We start from the raw sequence: 25,802 nt of genomic DNA, 5'->3' as shown, positions 1-25,802 counted from the left end.
GTCTGCCTTAGTGTTTGGTGAGTTCTCTATAAAGAAGGTTCATCAAGTCATTCATCGCTTCATTAGTGTGGGAACTGTGGGGCCACTGTGACAAAGCCTCAAACAGGTCCTTACAAGACAGGAGATGCAAACACATTCAACAGTTCAAATAATGTATGACTGAGGAAATGTAGAGACAATATAATGCAAGCATTGAGGAAGAAGAGGGGAGATGAAGATAATTCACAAAGGCGATCTGAACGGACACAAGAACAAATCACCTTGTGAACTGATCTTTCGTTCTCTGACTCAAGGCATGTGCCGAGGACGGTGCTGGAAAACACCACTTCCAGTTCCAGGAGTGAATCATGGGGGTCTGGGTGCTGGACCTCCCTCTCCCTCTCTCACTAATCTCCACACTTGTTGAAGAAGAGGCTGTGATCGTTTCTCTCTCTCCCACCTGTGTGAGGAATTCCCTCCATGCCCCTATCTCACATAACATCTCACATTAGATTCAATGTTACTCCACCCCCTGCTGTGTGTGTGTGTGTGTGTGTGTGTGTGTGTGTGTGTGTGTGTGTGTGTGAGGGAGAGAGGGGGAGAGAAGAGAGAGTGTGTGTGTGTGTGTGAGTCGTATGACCAAAAAAAGTACAATAAAACTATGGGGAATGAGGGCATTTTGTCTAGTCCTCACAATTTGGGCTTTTGGGGGAGTGAATACACAGTTTTAAGGTTTAGGATCAGGGTTATGATAGAGCATTTAGTTGCAATGGTTAAGGTTATGGTTAGGGACTGTGAGAGTCCTCAGTAAGAATGCTGCTTGGTCAGACTGTAAGCAGGTTAGAGAAGACAAACATTACTCTTCAAAGTTGATACAAGCAGGCGACGCTGGCACCGATGTCATTGCTATGGAGATTACAGCCCTGATCTCATGTCTGATGTCCTGCTGGTAACATCACTCACAGACACCTGTCCCTGAGCAGCTGTAAACAGTCACTGATGGTGTCACGCTCTCGCTTATTGCCCCTGTTACATGATGTTGCCGGGCAGTATTGCATATAAGTGAAGAAAAGCAGCCAAATCATTATTATGGGAGAGTGACCACTGGGATTTCTCCTGGCAGCTGGATTCAGTTAGTGAGAGGATAAGGTTTGATAGCTGCAGGACACAAGACTCCTGAATGAACCTGGACACAACTCTCAATTTCATTATTTCTCAAGAAAAGCAGTTCCTGTAAGAGTAGCTCAAAAAGCTATACCAGCAAGTCAATCTGGGAAAAGCTAAAAACAAACTAAAACCTACAAAACCTACAGAATATTCTGAAGGTTTTAGTGGTGTTGGACACTTTGGATTAGTGGATGCAGAAAGCACCTTTTTATTTAGAGGAAGGTATTTTCAGTTGTTTGCATTTATTATGTTCATTTCTGCATTTATATGCCTGTGTTGAATGTGTTACACATAATTTAAGTCTGTTTATATTTTTTACATATGATGCACGGGTGCATGTGACATGCCAAGTTAAAGGAAGTGGAACAGCAGACAACAAATATTATTTAAGTGAATACACCATATTGTTGTGGACTTTCCCACTGAATTCACCTTTAAAAATGTAAGTGTGACCTTTGGCCTCAGGGGGAGGTGTCACAGTAAATCCACAAGTTACCAGACAACAGCCATGTTAACACGGTCACCTTAGACCCGAGGACAGACAGAAGAGCTAACAGGGGGGCATGAAAGGAACGGACAATTTCAATAACTGTAACGTTTATCACGTTTGTTAATGACATTGTTAAAAAAACGAATAAAAGAAAATGAAAAAACAAACGATAACATTTCCACTTCCAAGTCTGCCAGAGGCCTTTGTGTGCTCGTCTCAGGTACCTGCTGCATGTGTGTCGACACGCTCGACACGTGTAGCAGAGTAGACAGAAGTGCTAATGCTCAGACAGACAGACAGACAGACAGACAGACAGACCCAAGAGACTCAGAGACGAGCTGCAAACCTGTCATGATTCACCGGTCTGCTTTCAACACTCCACCTTCTGCTGGAGGCTTCTACATGCCACTCAATGTTGCACTACAACACCACGCACACACACAAACGCACTGAGTGACGAACATCTATGAGAGGCATGAACCAGAGACAATGGCTCTCTGTTGCTTCTCTCTTTTGCACACACGTATAATACAGTTGTCTGGATGCACAGTGATAGAAGAACGGGTAAAACAGTCTGTGTCTTTATATTAGTGAAGGGTGGGGGGTGCGGTTTTATTTTGGCCCTGTCCATGTGGAAACAGAATAAAACATAATGGTTGTTTTTATAGTTTCCTGTAAACACGCCATTATTTCAGGAAATGTCTTCATCCACACAAAACAGGTGTGTACCTGGTGACATACAGCAATAAACCAGCTGTGTATACAGAAATATTATATATTATTAATATTAATAATAATACTAGTGCTCTCAAACGATTAAAATATTTATTCATGATTAATCTTGGTTAATCGATTTTTATTGAGACAATGTCTCTGTCACTATTTTATATTCATATTTTATTGTCTTTTATAGTCCCAAACGACTAAAATCTGGGCTTTTCTTCTGAAAATAATGCTTTTAATGTTGTAACAGCGTCTGAGTTCCTGTCCCACTTGTCATCCGGCAAAAACAGAACACACACAAAACACAAAAACACACACACACACACATTCAGTGGAATCCCTGGGTTAAACACGCAGCATGAGGAAAGATGGTGGAAGGAGGGGAGGAGCCTAAGTGGTGCTTAGTCGTAGTTATTTTAAGGTAAATTCAAAAAGTTCATGCAAAATTTCATGTTCACAAACACTTTTTTTTAACTGGCAAAACGTTGAGGACAATGAGTAATTATTTGTTTTGGTGTGGACAGTAATGGGTCCATTGTATCCACATTCAACACTCAATGACAACAACCTGCAAAAAGATAGAGGAAAGTTTCATCTTACCTGATGATGGTGAGGACACAGGCATGGTGAGGCAGACAGGAGACCGGGGAAATAAAGAGAAACCTTGTATTAGAACGATGAGCTGTACAGTCACGTAGACAGTTTTTTCTGTCATACACAGCTTCTGTCAGAGCAGCTGAGAGGTTCATTTGCACGGCGGCTTCTATGATTATAAACTTTATGATTTCATTAAGCTCAACTTTGACTCTTTTGTTTATTTTCTTCATTTTAAGTATGTAACACCTTTTTTTTTTTCCCTTTGTGTGTCATTGCTACCATGTGCAGCCAAGACAAAACAATTGATCACAGATGGATGATAAGTAGCTTGTTTCCAAAGTAAAATCGGTTTTGGGTTCAGGTTCTGAGTCATGTTGTCAGGGAAGACGAGCAAAGACCATCAGGACGACTCAGTGCAGCTTTCATAAACACACAGGCTCTGTATATGCAGGTGAAAATGAATTGTAGATGTGGACACGTGTTTGTTTGGTTTCTGAGCTGAAAATGTCTCGTCTTCTCTAATACATTACGTTTTGTGTCGACTTGGTGTTCTAGTGTGAAATATGGGAGAACACTTCATGTGTGATTTAATATCACGTTGATATTAAGTGTTTAAAAATCCCAACTGTGACTGACATCACTTCTCAGAAACCATCACACGTTACTGGGAGCTGCCACATATTGTGCCACAGTGTGGCCCTTACATTGAATTCATTACACATAGAATGAATTGGCCAAAACTCAATTATTCGAGTTTTTAAGAGTATTATTTACTTACAAACCCACATTTATAAATATGGAGCCAGTGATGAAAAATCCCAGAAATCCCATTTAAGTTAATGGCAGCATATTGCAACAAATTGAATTTGAATGTTAGCGCTCTTTTTGGTGCTCTTAATCGAATTTTTATTTATTTATTTTATTTATATTCAAATTAGAAGGTTTACTTGGTGGTTTGTTTGCGTTCTTTCTTTTCTTAAGTTATCGATTGTGTATGTAAAATGTATTCTGCGTTGGTTCTGGTCTCACACTGGTGTTCAGTGGGCTCAGGGTGTTCCATGAGTTAGCGTCTGCTGCTAACACACACACACACACACACACACACACACACAGCACATTGATAATCACCCACAGTTCTGTGTCAGGGAGGCTGGTTCCACCTCATTGGCCGTGATTAATTGTCTGCTTCTTGGCGAGGGCGGCAGAGACTAACTCTGGACATGGGAGTGAACTCTGGCAGTGATTCTCACTGGAGCCGTGGCCTTTCCTTCCCTCCCTTACTGCCCACCCATTTAACCTTTACACTCTGCTCTCAGGACGGACTGGCAGTGGTCACTGAGGAGACAGAGGTTGTGAATTATGGCCGGAGCAGGGGACACGGTCAAAATGCCAGGAGTCTTCATGCGAGCTGAGAGGCGTGGCAGTTAGAATTACAGCCAATAATTGAAGTATAATAAAGATGGATGGGGTCAACAGCAAAGATGGCGGGGTTGCATCACAGAGTTAATTCATAGCATATATGTCAGAGCATGGCAAGCTAATAGCAAGGACTACGCAGGTGAAAAAGGTCAACCAGATGAATCCCATTACTGCAGGCAAACCATCAGCGTCTTCAAAAACAACAACAACCTTAAACTTTAGAAATGTAGCCACACAGGAAGCAAAGATCATCTGGAATGCTTATATTCTATGTTACATTTGTTGCTTTTTCAAGCAAAAATAGATAAATAAAAACTTTTATTTATCTATTTTTAATCTGGAGTATCCAGTCTGATTTCTGCATGAAGTTTGCATGTTCTCCCCGTGTGTGCATGGCTTTTCTCCAGGTTCTCTGGTTTCCTCCCATAGTCTGAAAACATGCCGTTCTTAATTGGACGCTCTAAATGAACTGTAGGTGTGTGAATGTGAGAGTGAATGGTTGTTCATCTCTGTGCTGGCCCTGTGCTGGCCCTGTGCTGGCCCTGTGCTGGCCCTGTGATGGCCCTGTGCTGGCCCTGTGATGGCCCTGTGCTGGCCCTGTGATGGCCCTGTGATGGCCCTGTGATGGCCCTGTGCTGGCCCTGTGATGGCCCTGTGCTGGCCCTGTGCTGGCCCTGTGCTGGCCCTGTGATGGCCCTGTGATGGCCCTGTGCTGGCCCTGTGCTGGCCCTGTGATGGCCCTGTGATGGCCCTGTGCTGGCCCTGCGCTGGCCCTGCGATGCCCTGCGTCAGCTAGTATTGGCTCCAGTGACCCACGACCCTCGTGTGGATGGAGTATCCAGTCCCTCAGACCAGCAGACTAGCATAAAGACATCTTCAGGGACACATTTTGTCCTTCATTCATTGTCACATATGACAAATATGTGTTTTTGAGATTTTATAATAGTTATAGTGAGTAACCTTAACATATAGCAAACACTGAAATGCAAACAAAAGTATTGTGCTTGTTTAGTAAAGTTATGTTGTGCGTGGAGATTTTTTTCTCTCCTGGCTTCTCCCGCTCTAAGAGTCCCAGTGAATGATCTGCATATTTGATTTGGCAGAGATATTTCACACAGGATGCTCTTCCTGACGCAACTGGATGTCGGGAGGACAGCGATGCCTCACTGGCTTCCTATGAGCGTGTGTATGTTAGCTATATTCAGACGGCTGTGTGGTAACAGCAGGCTCTGTCTGAGCCTTCAGGTATGACAACAAATGCTTCAATCAATCACTTTAACATGAAATGTCCTGGAATTCTGTGTAAACCACGTGTGCCACATTCACACACAGGCCAACTGGACCTGAAACCAACGCAGTGTCTGTTTAAACTTAGCGTTCCGTGAATGCGAACAAACACCCACTGAGCTTATCCGAGGTTTCCTCATATCCTGCCTGAGCCCGCACACCCACACACTCACTGCTCCTCATCCCAAAGAGGGGCCCCCTGGCCATTGAGATTCCAACAGCGATGCTCTTTCTTTCTGTGTCAAAGTTGGACTTTATTTTTAAAGGCGTATGAGCTTTCAGTGTCAAGCAATATATTGTTATTGCTGGTATTTGTACCAATTTGAAATAAGGGGGGCAGCTGTGGGTCAGTGAGTCTTCCTCCAACCAGACTGGTCTCTGTTGGTCTGGAGTCAAGTGCTAATTTTGCAGCATTGTTCCGTCAGAACCTAAACAAGCCTGAGAGAACACTAACCGAACCCGATGCACATCTTCTATTTTTGTTTTAGGTTCTGTCCCAGCGTGACCCAAACCCAACATACTGTATACTGACTGATTGTCATGATGGGTGTAGCTTTTATTTAGGTTTTTTACGGCAAATAACAAGTTGCCGTTACATCCATGAGGAAGCAACTCGTCACACATCGCATGAGTATAATAACATTTCTGATTCGTCATCAGTTCCTCTTTATTAACTCTTCTTTAACTGTGACTGCTGAAAACTATTTGCATAATCCAAACCATCGTCTGTGTATTACGTTCAATGTGCCGTAGCAAACAGTTCTAAACGGAGACACCAGGTCAATCAGTTTTGGTTTCTTCTTATAATCATGGTATACAACAGTATTCTTTTTATGTACCTGCGTACATTATTGGTCCTCTTAACACAAGCTTTCTGATAAGATGGTGGAGTAAATTTCTCATTGCAACTATTACCCTCACATTTGGTGCTGCAGTGATTATTCAATGACTACTAAAAAGAAACAACAAGAGTGAAAAGAAAGAGCAAACATTTCAGAACCAACACGGCGACAGTTTTGTTCACAGCTGGTAATCAAGTAACGGTTGACAAGAACCAAGGACGTGCATGTCTATGTCATCATTTCTCAAGGTCGTTCTTGACCACCCAAAACCCAGTCCCAGAGTTGTTCAGACCAAAACAGAACCAGCAGTGCTTCTAAAACGCCATAGTAATGGGGACAACAGAATGTATGCACTTCTATACAGAGTAGTATGGATGGTACAGTCTAGGCTCAAGCTCAGCAACTGTACAGAACCCCGGGCTAAGTACAAACAAATCATGTGACGTTACAGATAAATCAGAAAATGAAGAGCGTGGAGAGTTGAACACACATACATACAAGCTTACGGTGTGACAAGTGTGAGTGATTACATGGCAAAACTGTAGCATAAAGCATTGTGAGTGGTCATCATGTCTAGAAGCTACTACATAAATGACCGTGTATAACCCTTTTCCATAATCAGAAATAAGTTTTGACCCACTTATGATCCAGATGATGCTCATGGATCACTTGGTTACGTATTGGATGTATTTTTCAGTTTTTAAAACACACACTTCAAGCAGCAAAACTTTCCAGTCTTCTAAGCATCAAATAGGTTTTGGTTGCTTAATAAATACAGATACAAAAGAAGTGCCACCCCCAAGCATTTCAGATGCTGCATTTGACTCCCAGGCAAATGTAGTCTGTCTGAGCAGACAGGAGAAAGCCTGTGTGCTCAGAGTTGGGGCATATTTCACTGTGACTTCGCCAAAGTGCTTCATAAAATAGTCCAGCCGTCTGAATAATTTTTGCTCAGTGTGTTTTGGCTGAAGCATTCAGCATGTTTCTTGGACAGTGAGCGACTGTGTTTAACGCAGCGCTGGCTGCCAAGGGTCGCTTTCCATTTGACAGACGTGTAGAGAGGGAGAGAAGATGCAGGCAAACAGACAGATGGAGCTGTCCAACAGCAATGTGATGCTGTTTAAGCAAAAAAACACCCTTCCTCTATGACAAATGGACAAACACACCCAACCACACACTTTTCCACTAATCAATAATTCAACAGTGACCTCATATGAATATAAGCATGCTTTGGAAATGTAATGCTAACACATCTTTGACCAGTAGAAGTCAAAAACACACACATATATATATATATATATAGATAGATATGTATATATAGATGTGTTTACACATCTATATGTGTGTATATATACTTAAATATATCCAAATCCAAAGTGTGCTGTTAACTCAGTCTATTCCAAGTGTTTAAACATTCTCAAACTGAGCTACTGCTTGTCTGTCACATCCACACCACCACCACAGAGTTAAATTAGACGTATTCTCACACAGGTATACAGGGGCATCCTTTACAGCACAGCATCACTTTCTGTCACAGAGACAGACATTTTTTCTACACAGCACTGAATAGAATTTCCCATCAGGCCCAGCTTTGGTACAGTCAGCATCCTGGCAGTTACGCCCTCACTCCTCGTTTTTCCTGCTGTGTCTCATTCCAGGGTCTGGATCCTCCAAGTGCACAGCGAGGGAGGAGACGGAAGTCATGCGCCGTGTAAAATGACACAGTCTAACCCACACAACTCACGGGTTTCTCTTCTTCTTCTCCTATTAAATCTGTCAGGCTGTACACTAAGAGGCTAAACGCTGCCCTCTACAGTTCCATGTCCTGGATCACAGTTCTCCTGTCCTTCGACATCTGACTATTGATTTAAATTCTAATCAGCTAAAACGTTCCAGAAATCTGCTGTATTTACACATATTAAAATATATTTGCATGGAGTTTGCATGTTCTCCCTGTGTGTGTGTGGGTTTTCTCCGGGTTCTCCGTTTTGCTCCCACAGCCCAAAAACATGCAATATGGGGATAAAGGTCAATTGGACACTCTAAATTGACTGTGAATGGTTGTTTGTCTGTGTGTGTGTGTGTGTCCCAGCGATGGACTGGTGAACCGTCCAGGGTGTGACCACGACCATCGCCCCATGTCAGCTGAGCTTGGTACAGCACCCCCGTGACCCTCCTGTGGAGGATACAGCAGTAGATAATGGATGGATAGTTTTGATGGAGCCTCCAGTTGATATTATATTATTTGTAAATATTTCATGTAATACTGGAGTAAATGACGCTGGTGTGTGATGTCCTGTATCACGAGCTGAAACAATTCATCGATTAATCGACTATTAATTGATTACTAAATTAATCAACAACTATTTTGATAATCGATTAATTGGTTTGAAGCTTTTTTCATGATTAAAACAAGAAGCTTCTTAAATGTGAATATTTTCTTCATTTCTTTGCTCTGGATCACAAAGAAATCATTCAAAGTGAATCATTTTGGTTTGTGGACAAAACAAGACATTTGAGAACATCAAAAATAAATAATTGTTAGTTGTAGCTGTAATTGTGTCACCCTTATTAGTGAGCACTGATGGTCAGCAACGCATTAGAAGTAACTTGTTACTGTAATGCGATTACTTTTTTCAAGTAAGGAGCAAAGTAAGGGATTACAATTGCAAAATTAGATTATTAACTTCACTTTCCCACAAGCAGGCTGCGTTACTAAACTGTGATTTTGTTTGTGAGACTGTCTCATGACGTCAGCGGGAAACAACAGACGCGTGTGTAGATCAACAAGAGATAACATGGAGCGCGGGAGAGAGCACGACCATGCAGCGCTTGATGCTTGGAAGTACCGACATTACTTTGAGTTTGACGGAACATTAGTGTCTGCTGTACACTGTGTGGGAAGAAAACTTTTATCTACAAATCTGAGCAAGCACCTAGCAAGCACAGGAACAGGAATGTGAAAGTCATTGAGAAACCGCTGCGGCGACCACGTCCAATTCCACCAGGCAAACCCCTGACGGCCCCTCTCCTGCTAAACAGCTGAAAATAGACTTAATCGGAATACAGTCAGGAGAGACTTTGATTTGAATGACTTTATATTATATACATACATACATACATATATATATATATATACATATATATATACTAACAAAACTATTTTATTTTATATGCTGGAATATGCAGAAATACAAGAAGAAACAAGAAAGAATAGAATTAGGCTGAAAGGTTTATTGCTTTATAGCGTATTCGGGTTGTGCATCATGTTTTAAAGGTAACTAAGTAAAGTAACTTTTGAAAATAAGTAATCAGTAAAGTAACTGATTACTTTCTCGGAGAAGTAATCAGTTAATAATGACTATTTCCAAGTAACCAACACTGTTAGTATCAATGAAATCCACCTCCGAGTTGTTCACACGTCACTGTTGCAAATCCAAAGTCTTTAATAGTAAAGAGTATGGAGATTTAACCTGATGAAGGTCTACAGATTACAAACAAGTGATGAAGAGTGCAGATACATTTCTTCTGTGTGTACTCTCTTTAGGAGCTTTTCTGCCAAAAACATTGACGTTGTCAGGACCAGCAGTCCGCATGCAGACCAAAAACCTGGTCTTAATGGCATAACCTAATTTCTGAGGAACTGGTTAAGTTTAGGCCTAGGATTTGCATTGTGGTCAGGTTAAGGTTTGGCAGCCGTCAACTGGTTATGGTTAAGGTTAGGTATAAGGTTTTGTTTAGACTGTCCAAATGAATGGAAGTCAATGTAGTGTCTTAAAAAGAACATGTGTGTGTGTGTGTGTCTGGGATATGAATAATGCATGCGCAGCAGTTCCAACTGATGTGGGGTATAGGGTTTCCAGCCAGGCAGTGGAGGGGCTGTGAGCCTGTGCCCAAACCCCAGCACACTTCAAAGGGTGTGGCCTGGACTCACTCATGAGTAAATACACAATTTCACTCTTTTACAGTTAGTTTAGGTTTTTTTTTTTTACGATGACTTCCATGCCTAACTAAAACATTAACTTCATCATAATCAGTTAATGCCTCACCCTAATAATTCAAATGTTAGCCCTAAACTTAGGGCTAACTAAACTCTCAACCAGAACCTCAGAAATAAGTTCCTGCATCATTAGGACCAGGCTGTGGTCTCCATTGGTACAACTAGTCCTGTTTATGCCAGAAAAGGTCCTACAGGGGGTGACATACACACTCACACTTCCTGTGCTCCCAAACAGGAACACACAGGGTGCTGTGTGCTCCACACCTGTGTTTGCAGCTGTAATTAGGGGTGTATGCTATTTTCAGGCAGTGAGCACCCAGGCGTGGGCGCTTTCTCTCTCTCTCTCACACACACACACACACACACACACACACACACACACACACACACACACACACACACACACAGAGACACACAGAGACACACAGAGAGAACTCTGAGTGGTGGTGCTGGTGGTGGTGACCATAGAGTACACGGCAGCCAGTGTTTTCTGTGTCACCGCTTGTTTTTTCTCTGGTCAGAGAGAGTAAATGCCAGTGGAAAGCTGGTAATGACCTGTAAACATAAACAGTCATATTTCCAGTTCTCTGCCATTAAAGGGCTCATCATGGTCTGCCCGTGCTCACGACATGACAGACACCAGACCTGGTGGATGTTAGCCCACGCAGCTAAGACTCTGAATCATGTCATACAACAATGCTTCTCATCTTATCCCAAAAGGTATTGTTAGTGGTATACTTCCTCCTCCAACTCTCCTGTCCTACTAAAATAAATACAGCTGTATTTAATGGGTTGCCATTAAAATCTATGTCAAATTTAAACCAAAACATGTATTTACGCGTGTTCACTATGATGAGCAGCAGGTGGCACAAGATGGATCACCATGGATGGAGGAGAGGAAGGCACAACTCGATGAAGAAAATAAAGAGCACCAAGCAAGTGCATCCACGCGTGGGAAACACTAGACATTTTATTAACTTTATTTGGTGATAACAGCAGCACTTTGAGTAAAACGTGTCATACGCTATTTCATAATTAAAACATATATCAAATAATTCTACGTTAGTTTTAGTTTGGACTTTTAGAAAGACAATGGAATCCTCTGGCACAGGGTCATGCACTGCACCAGGATGAGGTTCATTTATTAACACTATTAAAATCAGAAATCAATACAATGGTGTTATAGCAGGTTTCAAAGCAATCGTTCCTTTCATTCTAAATTAGTGTCTAGTATATTTTTGATTTCTCTCTGCCACCTCACAGGATGTACTAACACGCTGTCAGTCAATGAAACAAGCATGACAGACTGTGACAGTCACCAATCTGGGAGCCCTATATTTTGAGGTCGCGCTGGTTTGGAGAGCAACGAGGCAAACTCTTATGCAGGATTTTCTAAAGACACGGCATAAACACAGGCAGAGGGAAACTTGCCTTCCTCACTCGCTCTCTTTCACATAAACACACGTGCATGGTAATTATGTCTCATTAGATCTCTTTCCTATAGCTGCTGAACATGGCCACTGTCTCCTCTCTGGCCCACAGGCATAAACAAACAAACACTTGAGCTGGCTTCCACAAGCACAGAACTAGGGATTTCCCTCAGCCATGGCACATGTCACTGCTTCTCACTAACACGACTCACAGCTTTTTTTTCTTCTTCTTTCATTGGGCCTCATTCACAAATGGTAAACACACAAACTGATGCTTCAACCAAGTGTGCGAATGCTTGATGCACAAATCTGGGATTCAGCAATATTGTGTTCTTACCTAAATCTGTTTGTACTCTGCAAACAAATCCAGAACTTCCTCACAACATTTGTACACCTAATTGATGAAGACCCAGGAGAAAATGTAAACCCTTTCATATAAATGCATAGTATATTAAAATTTACTAAAAAATAATAATTGTTTTGTCCTCCTCCTTTATCATTGTTTGTCTGTTTGTTTTTTCTGACCTGTGATTGATTTTTTATTTTTTGGCACCAACATTTGTTTTTCTTGTCCCAGGGTCCAAGCCTCATGAGACACAACATCCACTGCCTGTTTTTGCCTATTTATTACAGCAACAAGCTACAAAAAGCGTTACACTTATTTGTAGCATCCAGCATGAAATTTTTTACTCTGTATGTGACTGAATGAACCCTAATGTAGCGTAGTTTAACGAAGATAATGAAGACTCACACCATAAGAAGACAGAAGGTTAATAAGAGGTTTGAGGAGCTTTCTTTTCATCGTTGGCGTCACGTCATATCTCAGAAGTAACTACTGGGTCTGTTCGCCTCAAGGTGTCCAGTTATCCTCATGTTCTGCCACTCTCTTTCACTCTTTAAATAATCCATCCATTTGTTGTTCATAAGCTTTGGAGAAAGTTTGTGATGATAAAGTCTGCTGTCTTAAATGCTAAAGCGTTAGCGATAAAGTCCGCTAGCTTAAATGCTAACACGTTAGCGATCAAGTCCGTTAGGTTAAATGCTAACGCGTTAGCGATGAAGTTCGCTAGCTTAGATTCTAACGCGTTAGCGATCAAGTCCGCTAGCTTAAATGCTAACGTGTTAGATATAAAGTTCGCTAGCTTAAATGCTAACGTGTCAGATATAAATTTCGCTAGCTTAAATGCTAACGCGTTAGCGATGAAGTTCGCTAGCTTAGATTCTAACGCGTTAGCGATAACGTCCGCTAGCTTAAATGCTAACGTGTTAGATATAAAGTTCGCTAGCTTAAATGCTAACATGTTAGATATAAAGTTCGCTAGCTTAAATGCTAACGTGTTAGATATAAAGTTCGCTAGCTTAAATGCTAACGTGTTAGATATTAACAGAGCAGAAGTTAGTGGCTTCTTCGAAACGTCAACTTGTATAATTTTGAAAAAAAAAGAAAATTCCTAATTTTGTAAAACATGTTTTTACTTTGTTTGTGCTGGGCGAACTTGTTGCTGCTTTACTCGTGGCGGGTCACATATTTGTGACCTACTTTGAGTTTACTGTCTCTCACACTTATCAGCTCGTCTGTTCTGTGTTCTAAAACACAGAGTCACAGAAAGAAAGAAAGAAAGAGGGAGACAGAAGTCAGAGCAATGACATAATGACAGGACTGCAGCTCTTTTTATAGTAACTGTCAAGACAAATGTACAGTTGGTTTACTTTGATTGAGTAAGTGTGTGTGTGTGCTTGATGACTCTGTGAACATCCACGCCCGGGAAGCCGAGTAAGGGATTGAGAGGTTACAAGCAGCAGGAAAAAAGGGGAAAATGGGAGCAAAGGCAAACACAGTGGTGTAGCTGCAAAAGAAAAGGGGGGAGAAAAAAAAAGCATCCCTGGCATTAAGAGAGGGGTCAGGGGAAGGGTGACGGCCAGGTCATGCTGAGGTCAAATAAGGTGCAAAACCAGTAATTCTGGGGAATGTTTACAATGAAAACAAACCAGCACTATCACTGGAGGTCACAGACAGAGCCTCCCTTCAGGTCACTCACACACACACTCTCACACACACACACACACACAGTGCTGGGGCCAGTTAATAAAAAAAGAGATCCCTGGCCCTCCCTAAGAAGGTCTCACCTTCTGAAAGCAAATAGCTCTGCATTACTGATGTTTTAATTTAAAGGACAGAGATTAATATGAGCAGCACTGAGTGAAAGCCTCACTGTGGTTCAGAACATCTGATCCTGTCGCTGGTTCCTAACACTGGTGTTTTGTAGAGTGCAGTGACCCTGCTCCTCACATCGCCTGCAATGGCATATTACAAACATGTGTGTTTGTGCATGCCAGCATGTTTGCAAGTGTAAAATATCAGTGTGTGTGTGCTTATGTGGCACATGCCTGGTTTAATATCATAAGCTCATGTGAGTGTGGATCTACTACACGTCTAATAAAAAACAGACAACATGAGGAAGCCATTTGGTGTTATGTGATGAGGGAAGTTAGGCTTTTAGTACTGTGACCCAACAAATGTTTCCATTCCATTAAAGCCATCAGGCCTGTTTGAAGTGGACTGGTTAGGATGCTGTCTGCCATGCTCAATAGACTACAGGCAGCTCTCAGCGCTCCGTGTTCTTGGAGGAAACTCAAACACTCCTTCTGTGTATGCACAACTGTGTTCAACTCAGAAAAATTGCACAATCAAGTTGTTAAATAAAGAACTCCTGCATGAGCCAGAAGCTCTCAGTGGAGACTAGTGAGACAGAATAAACATTCATAAGTTTTCTTCATTGAGTGCTGCTGCTGCTGGAACTTACACCTGATTAGTATTTTAAACATCTGTACTTTTTTTATTTTGGTTTCTCCTGCTTTAGGGGTAGGCACAGTGGATCATGGGTAGAAGGCTCCGGTAGTCTACATGCTGATGTGTCCTTGGGAAAGACACTTAACCCCATGTTGCTCCTGACGGCTGTGAGTATGAAAGAATCACCTGCTGAATATCTATGTATTTATTATTGTGGGTTCAATTCCTGGGTCCACTAGTCCACTAGTCCACATGCCGATGTGTCCTTGGGCAAGACACTTATTAATAATGACAATAATAATAAAAACCTTCACCCCACATTAGGGTTTATGTTAGCAGGTATATGCCGGCGTTTGGCATATACCATATTATTAAATATTCGGATACCTATGAGATTATGTCAACAAGCGAACCTAACTATAAAATAATCGCTTGAAAATGTATTTTTTATTTTATCTTGTTGAGAGTTTCCGGTGTCATCATGTGGTCATGTGACCATTCACCTGTAATTAAATCTTCTTGTTATCCCTCTCTTTCCCTCTATCATTTATTCCATAATACTTCTTGACCAGTCTCTCCGTCTCTGTCTTCCCGTCCCCTCGTCTGTCCACTCCCCGTCCCCTGCTCAGTCCGGTCACCCCACATCACACAGACAGAAAATAAATAAGTTAGAATAAAAATAAAAATAATAATAATTATAGGGTGAGCATCACAGACTCAGCAAATCTGTCCGACACCACAAGGCATGCAGTCAACCACACTGCCTGTCCTAGATACTGGACGGGACAGGATAAAAAATAAATGTTATTATTATTATTATTATTATCATCATTTGTATTATTATTATTATTATTATTATTGTTATCATTTGTATTAGTATTAATATTATTAATATGACTTTGGCCACATCAGTGATATAGATAATCTCATCCATCCAGAGGTCTTTGCCTTCATTGCTGTAATGGCTGGTAAATAAATGGACAGACAGCTATGTATCAAAGGAGTCGATCAGTCAGACAAAAGTGTAACGAGCTGCTGTGATATGTTGCTTGTTTTCGACGCTACAGTCTGGACAGAGGATCTTCCCACGAGCCTCTCAACCGCCTGACAGAGCGAGAGGCAATTCAAGAGGGAGTGTGAAGGAGCACGAGCGAGGAGGTCACTCACATTCCAGTCCCAAAGAGTCTGCCAGACTCCTCAGACAATTAAAACAGGATAACCCTCCCTCAATCACTGCAGTCTGCTGGACCAGTGAAGACTTCACTCCCTGACTCCCAAAACTGTCACCACACACACACACACACACACACACACACACACACACACACACACACACACACACACACACACACACACACACACACACACACACACACACACACACACACACACACACACACACACACACACACACACACACACACACACACACACACACACACACACACACACACACACACACACACACACACACACACAGAGATGCCTGGGAGAGACTGGAGAATTAGGATGCCTCAGGTCCTAACCACAGGGAAACAGAACCAAATGTAAATGTTCTATTTTCTGTTGTTTTCAAAGTCTTTTCCATAAACACAGCGTAACTGCAGGACACGTCTTCATCCACACAAAACTCACCACGACAACTCCAAAAGCTGTAGTACACATGCCAAGACTGTACGTGGTACTGTAGCACTGCTTTACTAGGACCACAGAAGAAGACGCTGAGCATACACGTCACTATGGGATTTGCGCTATTTACAATAAAGATACAAATTAAATAAGGCTAAAAACGCACTATTTTTTCGTCCCCTGTGATCAAAATTCGCTGATTCAAGCCTTCCGAGCAGTCGCTTCGCCGCCACCATGTCCGATAAAATCTCGCTAGCTCACATCTCGCATTACATTGGTGGATTTTCCGTGACGCGGCGTTGACGGCGCTGTTTTTTTTGAATAACTGACGTCTCTGTGAGTATCTCAGAGTTCTTTGGTGGCAATAACTACAATAAAACAACAAGAAAAACATCAGCACGATGCGACCGACGAGAACTGCAGTGGGGAGAGTGTGTATGGTTCCTCTGAATATTAGGAAGCCTTAACTTTGAAAAGGTGGATAAATGGATGTTGTTTGTGGAGAACAGTGTGCTTCATTCCCACTATTGACATATTTACAGTTGAAAATGTCCTTTATAATATGAAGACTATATAAAAATAAGGAGTGGAAGAAGACAGTCAGTCATCTCCAGCTTCTTCCAGAAGGGTAGTCATGTAAGAATAGTTTTCTATTCTGTGGGGGGGTTCCTGCACTACAGGAAGAGCCAGGGGGCAGTAGACCCATTCTTCCATTGTAAAACCAACAAAGAAGAATGAATCAAACAAAGATGGTTTATGTCACATGGACCACCTTAGTGCATGTTATCCCTCTTAGTACATGGCTTAGAAACATACAAGTATAGGGTTCCGCAGCATCACTTGACTGACACACCAACTGGCATGCAAGAACATCCCATAGACTCATAAATCAGGCAATATCTCCTCACTTCGAATCACTGCTGTGAAACGCGCTCAACAATACTCTCATATTCTTCTGATTGATGTGCCATCTCCTGTATAAATCAATGCGATGAGCCGCGTTCTTTCCTGCCAGTGGGCGTGTCCTAGGTCTCCAAGGTTGTTAGTTGTGTTATGTCAGCTACTGGAGCTATAGTGGATTAAAAATGTGATTTCATTGATTACGAGGAGTAGAACACAATACATTAGTATTTTATACTATATAATGGTTTTTAACTTGTGTTTGCCTGTAATTGTCCAGCCTTGTCTTTACACACATCTTTGTACCTCTGCTTTCCACAGAGGGGTTCAAACTGTCCTGTGGGCAACATTTGAAAGCTGGGGATTCTGGTTACACAGGGTGGGTGAGGAGAGCCAGAGAGGAAGGAGGAGAACATCTGCTTTCACCCTCAACCCAGCAGGGGAGAGCTTAGGCCTGTCAGTGTGAGGGAGGGAGGGAGGCGGCCAGCTGCTGCTGCTGCACACACACGCACACACACACACACACTGAATGTTATAATATCAAAGCCTAGTGGTAACATTACATCTCTTATATTTAACTATTAAGGTTGTTCTTAAAATCAAGGCCATAAATAATATAGAAATGTGCTCATGTTGCAAAAATAATTACAACATATGATAGACGGACATTTTCTTCTGTCCTTAAAGAGCAAGCACATACATAAAGACAGCTCTTACTGCTCCAGGGACAATGGATGCATATTGTTTCCTGAGGACCAGACTAAATAATGTCCAACCATGTGTACATTCACTTTTCAGTAATACTGTTTGAGAGCGGATCAGATTGTATAAGTGCTGTAGAAGGCATATGTTCTGTCCTCACGCTGTGTCAATGTATGTTTGGTCAAATAAGTGCAGTGTGTGAGTTCATGTATAATATTCAGTCAGGTTTTACCGCTCTGATCCACAGGGGGGCAAAGCACAATGTGCCACCCACACTAAGTTAAATATGTGCATGGACACACAGGTTTTTTTGTTGGTCAACCGTCACAGAGACACACACACGATGGCTAATGTAGGTCCATCGAGATTTGGACGTATTTGGAGGATGATGAAACCCAATGCTCCCTCTCCTCTCCTCGTATCCTCTCCTAGTTCCCATTTTAGCTCTTTATTACTCCAGCTGTGTTTATTAAAACTGTAGCTGGCAAAGATATTTATCAGCCCCCTGAATGACTTCTGTAATAATCTGGACACACGCGTGCGCATAAGCACCGACATCAGCAATAATTTATTACCAGAAGCAAGATGCATCTCTAGAATGATTTCTACTACTACGACCATCTTTGTATTAAGTGTTACTTTTTATGACAATGTCCAGGAAGGTTGGAACAACAAGCACAATTTTTTTTAGTTGCTACAATTTATTTAATAATCCTCTTATGGGAGCTCGGGTAACACCGCTTCATTTTGCTTCATTAGGGGAGAGGAGGGAATTGGGAGGCGGCAGTCCTTGGTAAAGATGGCTGACTCAGCTCAGACAGAGCCTCTAGTGAGTGATGGGAGAGGGTTTTCTCCTCTCCCTGGAATGCTCTTCAAAAAAAGAATCATAAAAGAAATGATTTCACAAAACTAAAAGTCCAAAACTTAACACCTCTGAGCAAGATAAGATGAGGACGATCTACGTCATTTTATCTGCAGATTTTATACTAAACCTGCAGCATGTGATCCATAATTCAACAACAACAACAATAATAATACTAATGATGATAATAATAATGATAAAGGGCTCCACTGAGAGAGAGAATGTGGCAGGCCCAGGTCTGTCTGGCTGCCGGGGACAGACACCCGATACCTGGCTGAGACGATGCCCAGCCAACCGCATGCCTTCAGATGTTGTTAGAGCAGACACACTGCACGCCCCTCCTGCCACCCACAATCCATCCACAGCCAATTACACGCAATTTCCCTGTCCTGGGTGGGGTGAGTAGTGGGAGAAACGGGGGGGCAGTTGTCAGCCTAAAGCAGACACATGTGGTTCTGTTTACTAATTGGCCGTTGTTTAGCTTTGCCATGGCAACACGGCTGACAGTGGCTGAATTGACGGATATTTCAAAGTGACACAGAGAGGCAGAGAAGCGAGTGTTGGTGACAGTGCTGACCTTTGATGGTGTGCAGGGTGGAGTAAACTTCCAGCAGAAGAGATGGTTCACTTACACATGATGTAAAAATGTCCCACAAACGCGCGTCTGTCTGTTTTTCCTCCTCCACCCTTCATCTAACCACCACCACCACCACCACCACCACCTCAGTTCCCCTCGGCACCTTGGGCTTCTGTTTGACTTTCACAAATCCGTCTTTCTGAAACTGGAGACATGCAGCAAGGAGGTGGCTGATTCACCAGAACTGGAAAGTCTGTTGTTCCCACAGGAAACCTGGAGTCTTTCAAGCTAGCTTGCCCTGGACAGGCTAGTGCAAGCACACGCAGGCACACGCAAGCACTGGGTTTGTACGAGTGGACAGTCAGACAGACCAATAACAGCATGAAGAAACCCGCTGAATGTGAACCAACAATTATGGAATCAGAAGTTGAATCACTGTCACTGCAGTCGAAAAGGGAAAAAAGCTGCATGACACCAAAATCATTTCAATGGAAACTTGAATGATTCTGTTGGGGTTTTTTCTTCTTCTTCTTGTATTTTCTATGGTATGGCTATCGTGCATGATATTGTAACGTTTGCCTGTCTTTGGTGGAGGTGTGGGGCATCAGCCAAAGAAGACTCCACTTTTGTAAACAACATTTTCCCAATGCTAACGTCTATGAACAATTCAGGTTCTAGTGATGGTGGATGTATGCGCTCATGGCACTTTCTAGTTTCATCTGCTCGCGGCACTTTGATTGTGTCAGATGTCAATCTGCATGAAACATGAGTGAATTTGCAAAAACAGATCCACTAATCAAGAACAAAACAACAGGAGATGAAGATTATAGTGCGGTTAGAGTTAGATATGACTGGGGAGAAGTCTTATTACACATCTATAACACAATTGATGCCTCTGCACGCCGCCTTAAAGGGGAATTCCGGTTCATTTCAAATCTCCACTGCTGGCTGCTGGCACCATGACATTAGCACAAACATCATATTTCTGTCACCATCCCCAGGACATGGCAAATCTCTCTTTCTCCTGCGGGCGTTCGGGGAACGGTGATGGGGGCTTGAAGGGATCTGGGATATGGGTGAGTTGTGGGAAACCAGAGTGCAGTCTGTGGCCTCACAACATGTGGCCCACTCTCTCTCCTCCCACTCCCCCTCTCTTTCTATCCCTCTCTCTCCTTTGGCAGAGAATCATAGGAGGTTTCATGCAGATTGCATATATTCTGGCCTCAACAGATCTGGGAAGACATGCTGTTTAATGCTTTAATGTGCACATCTGAACCCTGTTGAACCCTGAAGCAGTGCACTGTGTGTGTGCGTGTGTGTGTGTGTGTAGTTGGTTTGTGCTTTACCTCGATGTAGTCCAGGGCATGGCCCCAGTCCCTCATGGAGTCCAGGTTGCCAAGGTTGAAGCTATCGATTTGACCCAGGTGAATCTTTGCCACAGAGCGAGTGATCTTACGCGTCACAAAGTTTGAACCTGTAACACACACATAGAATCTGTAAGTGTCACCTGAATACCACATGTCCATCACACACAAACACCTGAACATTATGGGTTCCCAAATCTCTTACTATAACCTTAACCATCTCAACTCATGTAAATATGTATTCTAATCCTAACAAACCCTGTAAGAAATGGTCCTCACAGTGATGGTGATATCTTCTGACAAACACACACCTCACACGCACACACACACGCTTCCAAACCACTACTACTGCTCCAAGTCCTCTTCAGCCAAAGAGCAAAAACCTAACATTACAGTTCTTAGATTCTTTTAGATTCCTCCTCTCTCATTTTTCCTTATAATTCAACGCTTTGGTGTGAAATCTGGGCAAGAGGCCAAGGTGAAACTCGACAAAAAAAAGGGAAGTTCCACAGGAAAACGGCCCATGAACAGGACCACCCTGAATCTGCTGTTGTAGTGTCCAGTCCAGAATCACCACACAACAGCAGACACTTCAGATCCAGATCTCCCGGTGGTGCTTCTTGGTTCTTGTGGCAATAGTATGAGCAGGAAATCAAATGAGCTCCTAATGACACTCTCTGTGCCAACAGCAGGATTTGAGAACCGTTGTGTGTTTGGACGGCACATTCAGGGGACGGTGTCATGTTCTATAGTCCTGATCGGGGGGGGAAAGACGACACAGTGAGCCAACAAGTAAACGCTCCAACCTCCAAACCCAAAGACAGCGTTATACTGATGGAAATCAACACTAAATGTTACGGTGTCGTGACGAATAATGCCACCAGCTTGGTTGAAGCAGCCTGTTTGTGTTTGAGGGGTTTCACTCTGGTGAGTCTCCTTTGTCTCATGTTCCAAAGCCAAAATAGCAGATATGTGGGTACATGTAAAAATACAATTTCAAAGAGAAGCTTGGAGCCTTCATCTAAGAGTTAGCTATTTTTAGCTGGCATAACATCTCCACTGTAGTCTGCATGAATCTCCCACAGCCCTGCGTGAACCTCTTGAAAACCTCTTAAAAACTCTTGCATGCTCATTTTCAAACTCATCGGGCTGGAGGCGAATGTTGCCTTTGAGCTCTGCGTAACAGCGAGGCTCTGTCTCGACACAGTGTAACCGTCGCCCCAATCATGAAACCAATCATGCCAATGCACCATTATTTCAGAAGTAAAACCGGAGCAGAGACAGTTCCACATGCTTCTCTAAATAAAATACAGCTTGTCGTGTGTCGGCAGCGGGTCACGTGGGTCCCATGTCAGCGCTGATCAGTCACCGTGTTGAGTTGGAGCGTGTCAGAGGTTAAATGAGGCGCTGACGGCACATTTGGATCAAACTACAAACAATAACGTTGCATTTAAAACACAAATGTCCACACTTTCAATCACTGCTATCGACAAGTTAATTAGGAAATAACATATGTCTACAGAGCATAGATAAGCGGTGTTTGGAAACCCCCACTGAGGTCAGACCTCTCCTGACTATGCATGATCACCTCATCTGGCTCCAGGGCCTCTCTCCAACATGGCAGCTCATGTGTTCTGACAGGTCCCATCCCTGCTGCTCACTGCAGTCAAATGTTCAGCTGCCACTCATGCATCCATCAGTGTTATCTTTACTCTCATCCACCAGCTAGACATCTATCTTACAGTTACACACCAACAGTGCCATACTTATTTTGGGATGGGACAATTAGCGTTTGTTAAAAAGGAGAGAGAGAATCAATCTACAACACTTTTTAACCTGACTTTAGGGAGAGCTCCACCCAATGCATGATTTTGAAAAATGCCAAAGGTTTTATGTTGCAAACTGGTGCGGGGTACACCAGTCCCACATCCACAGGTGTGCTGGATGTTTAACACTGAACGATAAATCATGAGTTGATGAGCTGGAAACCCCCAATATCATACACCGTCTGTGAGGCAATGTCACAAAATCCCCGGACTGGTAACTAGTTTGCAGGTCAAACACAGGTTGTCAAAACTCTTCAGAGCTGAATTGGCTCCTGAAAACTTGGCAGAGGGATACAGTGTAGCACAGCACCCCCCAATCAGTAATAAAGTCCATTATTTCCCCACACACACCTGTAGTCTCCTTGTAAAGCTCACACCTCTGTTTGGAGTGGCTCTGTTCCCTGCCTCGTCTCATTGCTGCGGTGTGGACCAGTTCATGAGTCTTATGGACAAAGCCTACACTGTTACTGGCCACAGTGTTAATGTGTTTCCTTTACTGGCAGCAACACCACAAGACAACCACAGTGAGGACGTGGACACAGGGGAAAGGAGCTGGGGGGGGGGGGGGGCATGGCAGTGGTGGATGTTTAACCTTGCCCACATCCAGGCAGAGAGACTCATAAAACTACGGGCCGTGAAAACTGAGCAGGCAGCAAAACCCTTGCCAGAAACGGACTCTCTCTCCCTCTCTCACTTAAACACATATTTTCTTTTTTTCTTTCCATCATTCCTATTCCTGACAGGAAGAAGGTAACATGGAGCAGAGTGTGTGTGTGTGCTAAGAAAGGTGAATAATGGTGCAGCCCCTTGCACACTTAGACCTCAACAGGCCAGAGAGACACTCGCCGTCTCTCTGTGTGTTTATAAGCATTTACTGAGTGAGCTTCAACCACAGTGTGATTTATTCATCAGTGTTGTGTAACATTTCGTCAAAATGTGTGGTCATAGCTTTAGCTGAATGATGCATTAACTCTGAAAAACTGTCAAACATGTATCAAGTTGTCTTCACTGTTGCCTTTGCAAAAGCAGAATAACTCTTCAAACCTGTGATGGGTCACGTGTCTTTTATCACCACACAAATCTGTTCCTAGGACACTTTTTGGACTAAAAAGGTAGAATGACCAAGTCACCTAGACTGTTTATAAAGAACTACATTACAAAAAATAGGAATGCAGACTTGTCTTTCTCAAAAAAGACAAATACATTGATAGATATCTCAATAAAGAGTCCACACACCTGCTTTGGAATTCAAGCAGAACTCCAAATCAGACCATATATCACTCTGTCTTTGAGCAAAGTGTGGCAGATAAGCAAATACCATTCATGCACATTTCAGGGCTCCTCTCCCGCCATCTCTATCTCTACTGACTTATGAACAAATGACCTGACGTGCAACAAGCACTGAGTAAGAAAGTCTGCATGAGGAATCCTCCCGGGGTCAGGAGACCAGATTCCACTCAGGCCAAAGACCTGTCAGAATCTGCCATCACTGTTATTACATAACTCACGATGAGGGAGAGTATCTGTGTGTAACATCCAAGATAAGGCACGCACTCAGATCTGCCAACACGGCATCTATTCACACCTGAGCGCTATTCTCCTGCTGACTCAACTGAGAATTAGACATTTGATTCATCTTGGTTAATTGTTAAGTCAATAAAATTTCACAAAATGTTGAAAAGAGCAAAAACATGTCAGGGATTTGAAAACACAAAATATGTGTGTAAAGGAGTGGAGAAATAGAGGGGGGAGATGACCCTGTAAGTGTTTCACTCTAGTACCAAAAACAAAGACAACTTAGTGTCTGTGTTTCAGTGTCATTAGAACACTGTGGGTAAATCTTATCCTCCTGTGGGACTCGGAGCTACAGGAGGTGACGGGGCGCTCGCAACTTCAGGTCCAATTATCACCTCATAAAGCAAGCACTTGTCAACAATACCCATTGGTTGCCATAGCGACCTGGGACAGCATACACAGATGAAGGTAAAACCCTCAATGGCCACGAGTCATGATAGAGTGTAGTCCAGATGACAGGAGGTGGTGGAAGGTGTGGAAGGAGGACACTGTTCTGTCACCAGCTCTGCTCTGAAGTGTCAGACTGCATTCCACTGCAGCCTTTCCTCAAGGTGTGTGTGTGTTTGTGTGTGTGTGTGTGTGTGTGTGGGTTCATATACTCGTACTTGTTGCTTCTTTAGGACCTTTTCAGGACCAGTAGTCCTCATGGAGACCAAAACCTGGTCCTAATGAGGTGGGACCTAGTGGGATCAAGTTTAAGGCTAAGAATTGCATTGTGTTTAGGTTAAGGTTATGGTTACGCATTGTGTGTGTGTGTGTGTGTGTGTGTGTGTGTGTGTGTGTGTGGCATTGACTTTGGCAGAGCCGTCCCAACTTCCCCAATGCTAGCTGGTCTCCGCTCCTAGCATAACATTATTCTACACTGCCAAGCGTGAACCACAGAGCTCTCAGAGTGCAGAGATGGATGGGACTTCCCCAAATAAACCAGGGGATTAGCCCACAACTGCAGCTGGTCAGCAGTAGCAACAGTGGATATCCACACTAAATATATTGCTATGCTGATTTACAGCATTACCTAACGTCAACACGCTTGCTAATAACTCCAAATAAAAACTTGGGTTATTGGCAAAATGAGATTGTGGGGGTTTGAGGTGTTGTGTGTTTGAATATGATGATCAAATAAACACATATTTCACTGGTGATTACTCTTGCTGAGAGACTCTGGAGTCCTCCCTGTCTCATGTGTCACAGCATCATGTAGTGAATGTAGCACCCCTGCTAATACTAATCCCCCTCTTTAGAGATGGTATGAGGGCTGTTTGTTATGGCGAACAGCTAGGCTGACTGAATGGAGCTTGCTGTGGTGTGAATCACCGGCACATATAGGCTTCTGTTTGCTTTGTGGTGTATTTTTACTGGGTTATTTTCCCCTTCCCTTCACGACTGTCTGATTCCCGAGCTTTCACTGGCCAACAGTGGGAAACGGCTGTTTATTGGTTGAATGGTCAGGTGTTTGTGAGGTGAGAGAAACCAGTTCTTTTTCTAACTTCGTTCGGTGTTTCACTATGGGATATCGCCTTGGCATGACCAACCAGGGAAGCTCCAATGGCACCACGTCTGTCAGTGACAGACAGGTCGAGCTGTGCTGGGGCACCGCCCCCTTCATACTATCACAGCCGACCCGCCCCTCAAAATCATTCTC

The 25,802-nt window shown here is 43.0% G+C and overlaps 1 protein-coding gene across 1 annotated transcript in view; it reads right to left on the bottom strand.

The window, feature by feature from the left end:
- gmds (GDP-mannose 4,6-dehydratase) overlaps nt 1–25,802 on the bottom strand; it is a 133,173-nt gene that overhangs the window by 53,659 nt on the left and 53,712 nt on the right. Inside the window, exon 7 of the mRNA XM_058638505.1 lies at nt 20,742–20,869. Coding sequence (XP_058494488.1) covers nt 20,742–20,869 — 128 coding nt within the window. The remainder of the gene's footprint in view (nt 1–20,741; nt 20,870–25,802) is intronic.

This window comes from Solea solea, chromosome 9, assembly GCF_958295425.1.
Source record: "Solea solea chromosome 9, fSolSol10.1, whole genome shotgun sequence".
Lineage (NCBI taxonomy): Eukaryota > Metazoa > Chordata > Actinopteri > Pleuronectiformes > Soleidae > Solea > Solea solea.
The sequence above is the reverse complement of the archived record's forward strand: the minus strand, read 5'-3'. Positions and strand labels throughout refer to the sequence as shown.